The 14,269-nt window shown below is 33.4% G+C and overlaps 1 protein-coding gene across 9 annotated transcripts in view; it reads right to left on the minus strand.

Annotated features, from left to right (window-relative positions):
* Window positions 1-14,269, minus strand: part of KCNT2 (potassium sodium-activated channel subfamily T member 2) — a 374,999-nt gene that overhangs the window by 224,702 nt on the left and 136,028 nt on the right. For all 9 annotated transcript variants that reach the window (XM_077887107.1, XM_077887110.1, XM_077887105.1 and 6 more), the window contains exons 7-8: window positions 13,523-13,606; window positions 9,777-9,871 (exon numbers count right to left, since the gene is read on the minus strand). In XM_077887107.1, the coding sequence (XP_077743233.1) occupies window positions 9,777-9,871; window positions 13,523-13,606 (179 nt within the window). The remainder of the gene's footprint in view (window positions 1-9,776; window positions 9,872-13,522; window positions 13,607-14,269) is intronic.

Below are 14,269 nucleotides of genomic sequence, written 5' to 3' on the forward strand. Positions count from 1 at the left end.
CCATTTAGACCAAGGAACAACCACCTCTTAGAGCTTACCAAAGAAAGCTAGTCACTCTGGTGTGACAACAGCTGTCATTAAGATGGAAATTAGGGACTCCTGGATGGCTCAGTGGTTGAGTCTCTGCCTTTGGTTCAGGTTGTGATCTCAGGGACCTGGGATCGAGTCCCACATGGGGCTCCCATGTGGAGCCTGCTTCTTCCTCTGTCCATCTCTCTGTCTCTATGGGTCTCTCATGAATAAATAAATAAAATCTTGGGGAAAAAAAGATGTGATCCTGGGCCCTTGCAAGGCTCATGGAGTTGTTCATGACAAAGGGCAGGTATGGGAGGAGCTAAACAGAAGTAGTGTGAGACTCACCACCAAATTGCAATGTTGGTGCAATATCATATGTATTTTTGTTAATATATGGCTGCTTCATGACCAAAGCAGTATTAAAAACCAGAAAAATAAGATAGGCACTGAAAATTTTTATGAGATAAGCATACATTTCAAATATTAAAAGAATTTAAATGAATTAAATACAATTTGTTTAAAAGCTTCAATGTTAGCTTTAGGAATTTTTTTCATTTAGAAAAACAGTTTACTTTTTAAATATTTCATGAAGAATGCTGGGTTTGAGTCTACTGGGAGAGTTGCTTCTTTATAAAACGTTCTTAAGTGTTATCTTTGACACAGATCCATACAAAATAATGTCAATGTTATGCAATTCTAAAACAAAATCTGAACATTTCACCATCTTTTAAAAAACGGAAAAATCACAATTGATTTACTTAGATAGGCCCTATATATATAATAACAAAGGCATTTTAATTAATGCTTTTTAAAATTTGCCTTTTAAGATTTTATTTATTCATCTTCTTTATAAAACGTTCTTAAGTGTTATCTTTGACACAGATCCATACAAAATGATTTCAATGTTATGCAATTCTAAAACAAAATCTGAACATTTCACCGTCTTTTAAAAAACGGAAAAATCACAATTGATTTGCTTAGATAGGCCCTACATATATTATAACAAAGGCATCTTAATTAATACTTTTTAAAATCTGCCTCTTTTATTTTTTTTTTAAGATTGTATTTATTCATGACAGACATAGAGAGAGAAACAGAGGCAGAGGGAGAAGCAGGCTCCACGCAGGGAGCCCAGCAGGGGACTCGATCCCAGGTCTCCAGGATCCCACCCTGGGCTGAAGGCGGTGCTAAACTGCTGAGCCACCGGGGCTGCCCAAATTTGCCTCTTTTAAAATGCTCTGTGATTTTGCTCTCTGGGGTTTCAGATATCTGCAGTGGGGGCAGGTTGATCCTTCTTCTGTCATAGTATTAGGTCAATAGCAGCTTCACACTGTGACAGAGCCTACGCCATTCCCCTCACTTCATCTCATCATACAGCATTTTATCATCTCACATCATCACATGAAGAAGAGGGAGTACAATGCAATAAGATATTTTGAGACAGACCACAACCACATAACTTTTATTATAGTATATTGTTATAATTATTCTTTTCATTATTAGTTGTTAATCGTTACTGTGCCTAATTTATAAATTAACATGATCATAAGTGTGTATATATCCAGTATTTTCCACAGATTGGGGCATCTCATGGGGATCTTGGAATGTACCCTCTATGGATTAGGGGGAACTACTGTACAAAATTTCAAGCTTTGACAAGGTTTATAAGGAAAACATTAATTGGAATGAAAGGAAATATTGAGACTGTAAACTTTCACACCACCTGGTAAATGTCAATTTATACAATAAAATATTTTCAGAGGAAAAAAAAAAGTCACATGGCAGAAATAAATAACCTTAAATATCCATGCACTCCCTATGAATCCTATTGCCGTACACAGTTACTTAAAAAACTTAATTAGCAATGGCATTCTGTGCTAAAAGCATCTAACAGTTTGATTTCATGCTTGTAGTTCAGACATTAGTATTCAAATCAGCCCACGACTTGCACTTTGGTATTTACTGAATGCATACCAATTAAAATGTTCCAAATAATCATTTTCATTTCCTACAGAGTATCTACCTAAAACCTAATATTCCCATGGAATTTAAGATATCTGAGATGTTGGTATTTTCACATTTTCTAGGGAGAAATTTTGTTTTTAAAGTAATAATAAATCTAGTTTTTCTATTGTTGCAAAGAAAGTTCTCACATTCCTGGGCATTGTCTGTGAGTCTATGCAAAAAGAGGTTACTGAATTATGCCAAAAACTATTAATCGGAAGTCAATATACACTTGCAATTTAGTAATTCATGAAAAGTGGCCGTACTTCACCCTATGCCCTAAAGCACAAATGCATTTTCCTTATTTCAAAATAATGGATGATGAACACTTTTTAGCAGAGGCTCAGGATTTAGATCAGATGGGAGAAGCAAAAGTGAGATTGAACAAAACAAAACAAAACAAAACAAAAGTCAAAGAAAGAAGTAGAAAAAAAACACAAAAATCCTGAAAGATTATGGGAAGGAAAAGCTGATAGCACATGTATTGCAATGCTCTCTAGTATTTAATCAATTTGTTTCTGAGCTCAATATAAAAGATGATAGTTCCAGTAATTTTACTAAATTGTTCTGTTCTCACAAATTCTAACATTAAAGGAAGAAAAATTAAGACATAAATTCAGAAGTTATATGGAGACAAAACTAACAGCCAAAATTCGATTTATCTGGAAGTTCTTATTTATGAGGCATGTGTATGCAATTTATAAAAATTATTTCAAAGGTATTCTTTTCAGTTAAATTTGTAGAAGTTTTATCACTTTGTTATATTTCTTTGGTATAAACAAAAATCCTAGAATGTCTTCATAGATTACACTGACAGTGTATAACCTCACACCAAAGTTAACTGTGAAAAGAAGGTATTTAAAGAAACATTCTCAAAATATATGGTTTGAACATACTTAACTTACAATATATTTAAGTACCTCCAGTTGATAAGATATTGTCTGGGAATTTTGACCCTTGAATGTTACTATGATCAACTACAAACATTTGTGAAACATCTTTTATTTCCAAGCAAGAGATGCAGGCATAAAATGGTAAGAAGGAAAATTGACTTTTTCTTATATTATCATGAAAATCTACCAAGAAATTCTGATAATTAAAGAAACATTGTACATTTATAATTTTTCCCAACACTGAGAAGCATAAAACTTGGGCAGCTCCCATAATTCAGAAAGCCTTCAAGAAAACTTCAAGGCAGAGCTTCAATTAAAAGTTGAGCCTTGGAGCGCCTGTCTCGGCTCAGGTCATGATCCCAGGGTCCTGGGAGGGAGCCCCATATTGGGCTTTCTGCTCAGCAGGAAGTCTGCCTCTCCCTCTCCATCTGCCTCTTCCCCAGCTCATACTTTCTCTCTCTCTCTCTCTATCTTAAATAACTAAAATCTTTAAAAAAGTAAATAATTTTTTTTTAAAGTTGGGATTCAAAGAGTAAATAGGAGATAAAGGTGGAGAATTTGGATTTTTAAAATAACTTAATATGCAGGCAGCCAGGAAGGCCCAGCAGTTTAGCGCCACCTTCGGCCCAGGGCATGATCCTGGAGACTGGGGATCAAGTCCCACGTAGGGCTCCCTGCATGGAGCCTGCTTCTCCCTCTACCTGTGTCTCTGCCTCTCTCTCTGTGTGTCTCTCATGAATAAATAAATAAAATCTTAAAAAAAAAAAAAACTTAATATGAGAATCATTTTACTAAGGGAAGAAATTAATTACACAAATCATATTGAATGTGCTCATTACATTTGACATTTTGTGTTAAATTTTGTTATCCCTTCTTACATCTCTTAATTTTTGTGACTGTTATGTTTGTTTTCAAAAAGTATACATATTCATTCTGAATATTTAAACCACAGCAGAAAATATGTGGAAGACAGTTGAAAACACGATACATAACTCTATACCCACATATAATCACTTGAATATATTCCTATCTCTATGGATATACATACAGAAAGGGAGATGGATGAACTAGTAAATGTAAGTACTTTAAACAGATTATAATCATGTATATGTCATAATTTTATCTAAATGTATTGTATATATATTTGCTAAAATTAAAAAAGAGAAACAAAGATTAGAAACCTGCTGAATTCAAAGCAACAAATTATTTACACAAAAGATATAATGGCTAAAGTATTCTATCTTTAATCAAAAACATCTAAAAAGTAAAAGTTTGTCTTCCTAATAATGTCTTTCTAAACTATAATTCTACTTCAAACAGTAATTTAAAACTTCACAATAGAAATGAGAAAATTAACATAATTCTAGTTTTTTAGTTTATTATTTTTGTTAATGACTTCTAGAGCATCATACAAATAATATTAGGGTGGTTAAGCATGTGGGCTCTGGCACCAATTTGCCTACACCCAGACCTAAGTTCTGCTTACTAGTTGCAGACCCAAGATAATCTAAGGATTATCTTTTTGTTTGACCTTTCTGTGCCTGTTTTCTTATCTGTAACATGAGACTTGCTGTGGCATGACCACTTTGGCTTTTTCTCACCTTTTCACCTCACCTTATAATAGAGAACCTCCCTTAGCTAGGAACCTATGCCACAGAAATTAAAAATGGTGTCTCTGGGATCCCTGGGTGGCGCAGCAGTTTGGCGCCTGCCTTTGGCCCAGGGCGCGATCCTGGAGACCCGGGATCAAATCCCACGTCAGGCTCCTGGTGCATGGAGCCTGCTTCTCCCTCTGCCTGTGTCTCTGCCTCTCTCTCTCTCTCTCTCTCTCTCTCTCTCTCTGTGACTATCATAAATAAATAATTAAAAAATTAAAAAAAAAAAAAATGGTGTCTCTGCCTCTGCCTGGATAAGCTTTCAACTGTACTTCTAAGACAACTCAGTGTGAAATGGGGGTTCCCAAAAAAAGATCCAAAGTGTTGCTAATGCATATACCACTGATTCTCAAAAGCGATTATTTTTTTCCTTTTCCCTTTATCCTTTTATTTCTTATATCTGTAAGTACATACTTAATAAAATGTAGGTAGCGTACTTTTCTAAGTTCTTGTATGTCTGAAAATAACTATACATTACCCTCATAACTCAATGATGGTTTAAATTCTAACCGCCTAACATCTGACTGCCCACTTATGCAAAATTTATTTGGGACAAAGAATTTTCTATATGTTCTAGTGTAATACAAATCTGGGGACTGTTAGTTGCCAGATCTTCAGACAAACACACTTTCTGTCATTCATTTGTAATAAAGCAAAATAAATGTGACCAAACAAAACTAATAACCAAATACCATGATGGTTATAACACCATTAGATCACAGTCTAATACATTCCCCAAATTTTAGTTCTTATTTTTTCACTATTGACTTCCTGTCACACGGTTACTTGGCTTAATCAGTAAGCAGAGTTTAAGAACTTCAGCATCAAGCATTAAAATAAGTGTTAATCAAAGATGGACAAGAAAAATCCCAAATACTTTTGAATTAAGCATGTTAATAATTTCAACTAGGTCACATTTTTAAGCAATAAATGGATTTATTATCTCCTGAAATGAGATCGAAGAGGTAAACTGAATTTCCTATATTGGTCTAAAACATGAAATATCCATTAACATAATACATATCTTGATGTTATAGTTCTGAGATAATATGAAAATATCTAAACATATATATTCACATAAAAAATTAAAGCTTGAAACAAAGTACGTGCAAAATAAGTCTACTAGTATAAAATTAGAAACACTAAATGCACTACAAATTAGAGTACTTATTACTGGTTAGAATATGTTGATAATTAAGCTAAAGTCATGCGCTTAATTCCCGATGTACCAGTTTCCTCTGCTTTGTTACAGAGACACAGGCTGAATCACAATTCCCAGCTGTCTTGGAAGTGTGCATTATTGATCAACAGGGGTACACAACGGACGTGGGGAAAGATTAGTCCAATTCCATTCCAATGACAGGAAAAACAATTCTGAGCACATTCCCTACAGAGAGTGGGTCAGCAGCTTAATTCTATTTCAGTTTGGCATGTGTCTCTCATAGACAGATGCTTAATGATAGTTCTTTGTAATGTTAATAATGAGGAGAAGATACATTTTAAAACTATATAGCGACTTTCCAAAACAGGTAATTTTAATATAGTGAGATTCATGAACAATACAGCCAGTTCATCGAATATTAGCTCCTGAGTTTTGGGGGGTTTAAACTGCATGTATTAAAAATTCTGATTTGGAAAAGCACTGACAGTCTTGCTCTATGACACAATGTAACCACTATTAATTAAGACTAATTTCACTATAACATAAAATAATTATATATGTGTGTATTTATACATATAAAATGTTAAAGGTACCAGAGAGAGGCAGTTATTACCAATACTTTTAACTTAGTAAAGCTAACTAGAGGAAACAAATATTTGAAATATGTAGAAAGTACTGAAAACATGAATACATTACAATGGAAGAAAACACTTTCTCATATTTCCTATTAAATATATTTTTAGGCATCTCAGTTCAGTATTCTAGTATTATTAATGTTACTGTGCTTAGATATTTTAGAGCAAATTAGTTTTTGTGCAGTCATGTAATTTAATTGTCCTATATAAAGAGGATATTTGAAGTGGAAAAAAATGAAATTCTTGGAGTGTTCATATCAAATGCCATATCCTCTGATAGATATGTATAAACATATCTAATTTAGTCTTCATTTTAAAAGAAGTACAACAAAAACTTTATAGGGTGTTTAATATCATCCTCATTTAATAATGTGGCAAATAAAGCTAGGTAAATTCAGTAAGTTCCCCACAGGCTCCAAACTAGCACAGCCCTGAGTTTTAAACAAATGATATGCATATGGACTTTAATGACTTATCAGTGGCAGAGACTGATTAATCTTCCCACAGTATCCAGTATTTCTCTTTTCCATGATAGTACAATATTCACCTGGGTATATTGTTTCCCAGCTAGACCAGATTTCCATAGACTCCCTTTCAGCTATATATGGATACGTGACCAAATTCTGGCCTACGTGATACCTGTAATTTCTGGGTTGTGCCTTATCTTCTTCCTTCCTACAGGCTGGAGTTAGAATATAATGGCAAGACTAGAGTAGCCATCTTGAACCACATTATGGAAAACATGCTTTGGGAATGGCAGAAAATAAGTTATATGGAAATTTATTCTCCATCAATATTAAGCTGATATAACCTTCTTGGATGGACTACTTAAATATTTCTATTTTTTTAAATTGCTGAACTTTTTGCACATTTTTATTTTATAATGTAAGTGGTATAACTCTTTGTTAAAACAGCCTGTGCAGGGATGCCTGTGTGGCTCAGCAGTTTGGTGCTTGCCTTCGGCCCAGGGCATGATCCTGGAGTCCCGGGATCAAATCCCTGCACGGACCCTGCTTTTCCCTCTGCCTGTGTCTCTGCCTGCCTCTCTCTCTCTGTCTCTCATGAATAAATAAATAAAATCTTAAAAAAAAAAAAACAGCCTGTGTGTTATAACATTGTTTATATTTTTCTTGTTGTTATATACACTTCTGATGGTGAATTCAAAAAAGACTTATTCGGGATGCCTGGGTGCCTCAGCGATTTAGCCCCTGCCTTCAGCCCAGGGCATGATCCTAGAGTCCCTGGATTGGGTCCTGTGTTGGGCTCCCTGAATGGAGCCTGTTTCTCCCTCTGCCTGTGTCTCTGCGTCTCTCTCTCTCTCTCTGTCTCTCATGAATAAATAAATAAAATCTTTAAAAAAAAAAAAAGACTTATTCTACCTTCCTACGATGGTCATGATTTATGAAGACATTTTGCTTGAAATGCTAGAGAAGAATACATTAAAAAATAAAACCAATTTCTCCATTCTAGATATTGTAATTTTTAAATATATTAATGTAAACATAATAAAAATGTATTGATGTACGTGTGATTAAAAACAATAACACTGTACACTTATACTGCATGTGATTAAAGCCAATAACACACAAGAACAAAAGCAACTCTAAATGCAGATAAAATAAAATGTGAAACAAATAATTTAGATGATAAATAAACTGCATAATGGTAATTTTCATATACATCATGAAAACCCATTATCTGGCACTGCTTACATTGCTTGGCATAAGAAAGTGGCAAAATTTGTCCAGTTGCTTCTTTTGAAAACAAACACTACTCAAGGAATAGACAAATAGGTAGAAAGTAAGACCAAACAGAAAGCCCACCGTCCATAATCCACTGTGATGAGGATGCCTCCAAAACAAAAGAGCTGAAGTGCTATTATATAAAAATAATTTGTCTTTATTTCAGCATTAATATTTCTTTTTTTTTAAGATTTATTTATTTGAGAGAGAAAGAGCATGAACAGGTGGAGGGGCAGAGGGAGAAGCAGACTCTCCACTGAGTGGGGAACCCAACAAGAGGCCCAATACCAGGACCCCAGCATCCTGAACTGAGTCAAGGGAGATGCTTAACTGACTGAGCCATCCAGGCGCCCCTGCACATTAATATGTCAATTACCTCCTTACTAAATTTACTTTAATAGACTCTAATAATATTTTTTAAATCATTCATTTCACTTTTTTGTAATTTCCCAGCATTTGAAATATTAGCATGTACATAGGTATACAAAAAACTTTAATTTGGGGTATTTTTCCTTAAGTAAAATGAAAAATTCCTAAATTATTCATATAATGTCATTATTTTTAAATTAAGAATTTTTAGTGACTTAAGAAGGGAAGCCATTACTTTTAATATTTTGTATTTATGCAGCTAGATATTTACTAGGTGAACAATAAAAACCATCTGTGAACAGTAAAAAAGATTTCAATGATAAGATGGCTTTGTGTCAGTTTTAGAGGGATATTTTATATCTAAAGACATGAAATATTTAAAATATATTTTTTAAGACAAGGTATGCAATAAAATCTATTCTAAACCTATTAATGGAGATATTATCTACAAATTACTGACACACAGTAGTTGCTATATCTACATTATCTCAGCCTGTGTTTACATACACCCATTTGTAGCTCTATTCATATCTAATTCAGTTGTACTAGTATATGATGGCATTTTTCTTATTTTGCACTTCCTAATTAACTTTTTTCCTTCTCAATAGGTCAAATCCAGGACAGAGCACAATTACATAATATCTAAGACTCCTGCAAAACAGAAATATTATTCTACCTCATTTCTTTATTTTCACATTTTTGTTCTCCTTTTAAGGATTTACATGAATCCGTATGTGCAGCGTGACATTTCCCATCAGGTTACTTTATAATCATCAGAGTGAGACTTTCCAGAAAAGAAATAACTGTTTTCTATAATAAAGCAAAGTCTCAGGTCTTACGCGGCTCTGTCAGGAGATCTGTCCTTGCTTTCTGCCTGACTGCACACAAAAACGTCATGGACAGAAGGCACGGGCAAAGACAGTGACAAGCAATGACAGTTTTCTCAACAGCTTCTGCTTTGAATATTGTAGAAAGATAAGGGCACCTCCGTGTCAGCAGTTTGAAAGAAAATTTCTTGTTTGACAACTATGGCATGCAGGATAAATTCTTGTGATTTGGTTGTTTATAGCATTTGGGAAAATGTCAAAGTTGCCGTAAATATCAATACCAAATGATAGCTGTACCTTCTTGCTTTTTCTGTAAGACTAAAGGGAAGATTTTATTTTTATTTCAATAGGTGATCCTTTATACTTACAGTGAATATTTCTCTATTTATTTTAGCCAACTCAATTAAAATGACGTATAGGATTTTAAAACTATGATTAAATGAAACAATCAAAATAAAATATGTACAGTCTTACCAGGTGAAGATAAGGCATAGTAACGTAGATATTAAAATCAAAACTTGATTAAACATTGCGGACTGTGTGCGCTGAATGGCTCTGTGCAGATCATTCTAAAATAAAACCAAGAAAGCGTATTTTAATTTTGAAAAAACTGAATAACCATGAGTTTCATTACATTTATTACTGTGCATTATATGTCAACTATCTTGTGCACACTCAACACATATACTTTAAATGGATATAGTGGCATATTTCCAATTTTTGCCTAAGTCTAAATATACTCTGCCTTAGCACTCATTTTAAAAAGATAATACTATGAGGGACCACCATGGGCCCAAATTTCAGTTTACTTGCCTTACCAACATTTATAGAGATGTTGCACTGACTCCTAAAAGGCCCTCCATGGTAAACAATGTCTCTGGGACGCCCAGGTGATTCAGCGGTTTAGCGCCACCTTCAGCCCAGGGCCTGATCTTGGAGACCCGCGATCAAGTCCCATGTGGGGCTCCCTGCATGGAGCCTGCTTCTCTCTCTGCCTGTGTCTCTGCCTCTCTCTCTGTCTCAAATAAATAAATAAATAAATAAATAAATAAATAAATAAATAAATAAATAAAATCTTTAAAAAAACAAACAATGTCTCTAATGAAAATTCTAATTTTAAATGATCAGAAAATAATATATCCAATGAAGCAGAAAGTAATAGCTAGGTCAAGCTACAATCACATCTCATTCTCTCAATCAGAAAAAATGATGTGAAATATGCTGTGAAATCTATCATGAAAAGAAAAAGCTACACAGCCAATGAACGAAAAATTTTAAGTTTAATTTCATTAATTTAAAGGTGAATTCAAGATACACTTTTTATCTTCCCAATTGGAAGATATTAAAAGATAGTAATACCCACTGCTGTTTAAGATGCAAAAATGAGCACTCACATATGATTGATACTACCCATGTAATTTATTACAAAATTTCTTTTTTTTTTTAAAGATTTTTTATTTATTTATTCATGAGAGACACAGAGAGAAAGGCAGAGACATAGGCATAGGGAGAAGCCGACTCCATGCAGGAAGCCCAATGTGGGACTCGATCCTGGAATTCTGGGATCATGCCCTGAGCCAAAGGCAGATGCTCAACCGCTGAGCCACCCAGGTGTCCCTGTTACAAAATTTCTTGAAGTTAATTTGGTAACACAGATCACAGCTATATCCCTTTTTATTTCAAGAATTCACTAATTTAATGAGTATTTACTCAATAATATAATTTTTAAAAACTCACCACATGAAAATCACCAGAGATAAAATTAATATTTATGTATATTACATAATTATATTTATTTTATTACAAAATTATATTTATGTAAAATAATGAATATATATTACCGCTAAAATATGTAATACAAAATGGTTAAATAAATTGATCAAAACTATATAATATAGATGCAGCTATTAAACATAATTTGAAGACATAAAAATTGAGCACTACAAAAACAAAATTCAAATTATAAAGCTAAACATACAATATAATTTCATATATGATATTTTTGCATTCTATTTCACAGAAAGTATTAAAAGGATATAAATTGTTACTAATATTTTAGTCTGTGGTAGATTCATAGGTTTTCATAATACTTCATAGTTTAAAGTATAAACTCATCTCAAAAATTTTACAATAAACTTCTGTCTTAAAGTCAGTGTTGCATGAAATGAATCACTTCACCATATAAAATCTCAACGAGCCACTATTTTATCTTCCTCTACCACATATTTAACCAGAACTGTTATGAAAACAAAAGAACTAAGTTGATTAGAAGTTTATCTTTCATCTCTCACTTTTTTCTGACAGAGGTGTTAAATAAGCAGAAAAATAAATAAAAATTTCTCCAACCAGTGAAAGGAGAAGCAAAATAATAGGAATACAATATAAAATGAAGCCTAAATTAATGTTGCAAAGCACTTCTTTTACTCTCAGTGATTAGCCAATGATTCCTCCCTTGGTTGGGTTACTTGTCTCCACCAACTAGTAACATACTAGTAACACCTTTTATGCTAAAGTTTTATTTTTTTTCCTGGTGTATTTTTTTCTTAAATATAGCAATGTAGGCAATCTACATTTAGTGAAGTAGTAGTTGTTGTTGTTATTGTTGTTGTCTTTGGATAGTTAAGACAACCAAATGTTTCTTCAAACCCCTCCACAGGTCGCACTCCCCTAGCACTTAGACATGTATTTTCATGAAAATCCAGTGGCTACTTAATATAAATGTTTAAAAACATTCATTCAGTTGTGAATACTCAAATTCTATCCAAATATTCTTTAGGCTAAAATTTTTGCGTTCCATTTCTGTTCAAAACATTTAAAAGGGGATCCCTGGGTGGCGCAGCGGTTTAGCGCCTGCCTTTGGCCCAGGGCGCGATCCTGGAGACCCGGGATCGAATCCCACATCAGGCTCCCGGTGCGTGGAGCCTGCTTCTCCCTCTGCCTGTGTCTCTGCCTCTCTCTCTCTCTGTGTGTGACTATCATAAATAAATAAAAATTAAAAAAAAAATTTGAAAAAAAAAAAAAAAAACATTTAAAAGAAGAACAAGATTGCCTCCGAACAAACTAAATTTCAATATTAGTAATATTAACAATATTGAGTCCTTACTATGTCTATGCCAGATACAATATTTTTATATATACACACACGCACATATATATGCTTATACATATATGTCATTTCACTTAATTCTTACAGCGCATCTGTAATGTAACTACTTTTGTTCTCTTTTGAAGATGAAAAAATTAGCTAAGAAGTTAAATCATTTGCATATGAAATCAGAGTGCTTAGCATATAGTAGACTCATATTAACATTTATACAATTTGTAACAAGAGAGAAAATGCCTCACAGCTAAGTTATAAGTATTGAAGGCTATAGTAAATATATTTTGGTCTTACATATAAATCACTCCTTCCAAACGGGGTCAGCCTTGGACCACAGTACCGCTCCAAGTTCTGCATTTTCTTATCTTCTCTCCATCCCGCATAGTCCCACTAATAACCCAACCCAACCAAATCTAAAAAGATGACTTTCCAGCTTCAATACAGCACCTCACAAAATCGCACATCTTTTAATGGAATGTGAGACAACCTACAGTTAAGAACAGTTTGACATCACCTTCTGAATCTTGAAAACAAGATGTCTCATTATCAACAGACTGCCCAGAAAGGGAAGGTTATTTGTCTTCAGAAGATTGGTTAATTCATTGTCCAAAAAACAGGTAGCTTTGGTTTGGTGATATTTAGAAAATCTAAACTATTTTTGTGTACCAGTTTATAGTCACAAAAGTAGTGAGTTGGCAATATGGGCCAAGTTAAGATAGCCCAAAAAATTTTCATTCTGAATTAGGACACAAGCTAACTTAAGGTCTAAGTCTATTAGCTTCAATATTAATATAACACATCTCTTTAATTGACAGTATTTTACCAAAACTCTTTCATTTTTACAAACTTTTAGAAACTATTTACTAGGATACTAAATTAAGAGAAATTCATTAATTTAAAATAAATTTACTGATTTTAAAAATAAACCATTTAGAAATTTAATTATACCTAAATAAATCACAATAGGAGGAGTTTATATTTCATGAGAGAAAGAAGAATGAGGAAGTAAAAGACTAAGACCTCAAATCATCTTCTCTATTTGATCTGAGCACTGAAAATATGTAAGAAATCATGGAAAATTGAAAACATTCTTGTATTTGGACTTCACTTTCATACTTACAATCATATTTTCCAAGGCATGTTTGGCAAGCCAACAGTTTAGAAAGACAGGAACAAAGAGATTTCTTAAGGAAGGCCAGAAGATCTGAAAAACAAACCAAAACTAAACTTTTATCTCAAAGCAAAAATCATATCCAGCAGATTAAAATGTAAAAGAAAAAAATTAATAAAAGACAATATAATCTTTTAATACATGTGACAAATACTTTAAACTCATTAATGAAAGGCAAGGAGAAGATCCAATCTTTGGGAAATTATTGTAGAAGCAGAAAGAAAATAATGAGCTCCCGCTGAATGTCAGCTATAACTATGGTAATTCTATCATTAAATCTTTCAATGTGACAGTTTATAATAGACATCACCTCTTTCTTCCTTATAGCTTGAGGAGGAAAGTGGAATAAGGAGAGAAGACTTTCCCTTTTCATAACGTTACCACTTACTCTTTTCAGACAAACATTTTAAGTGACATTGGGAACGATAGTCAATAGGATTATATTTAGTTAGCCTGTCATTTAATCTAGTTCCAGTTGTTCCTCCAGATAAATCACTCAAATTAAAACAATTGTCAGAAGTAAGCAACCACTTGAGATAATATTTGCTTATTTTCCTAATTTTCGAAATAAAATTCTAATGAAGTGTTAGAAAGCATATTCCCAACAGACATTATCATAACTCTATGAAATAAAGATTAAAACCTAATTTTGCAATGGGAAAGTGTTTATTACATATTTATTGGGCTGCAACTGAG

Source organism: Canis aureus, chromosome 38, assembly GCF_053574225.1.
Source record: "Canis aureus isolate CA01 chromosome 38, VMU_Caureus_v.1.0, whole genome shotgun sequence".
Lineage (NCBI taxonomy): Eukaryota > Metazoa > Chordata > Mammalia > Carnivora > Canidae > Canis > Canis aureus.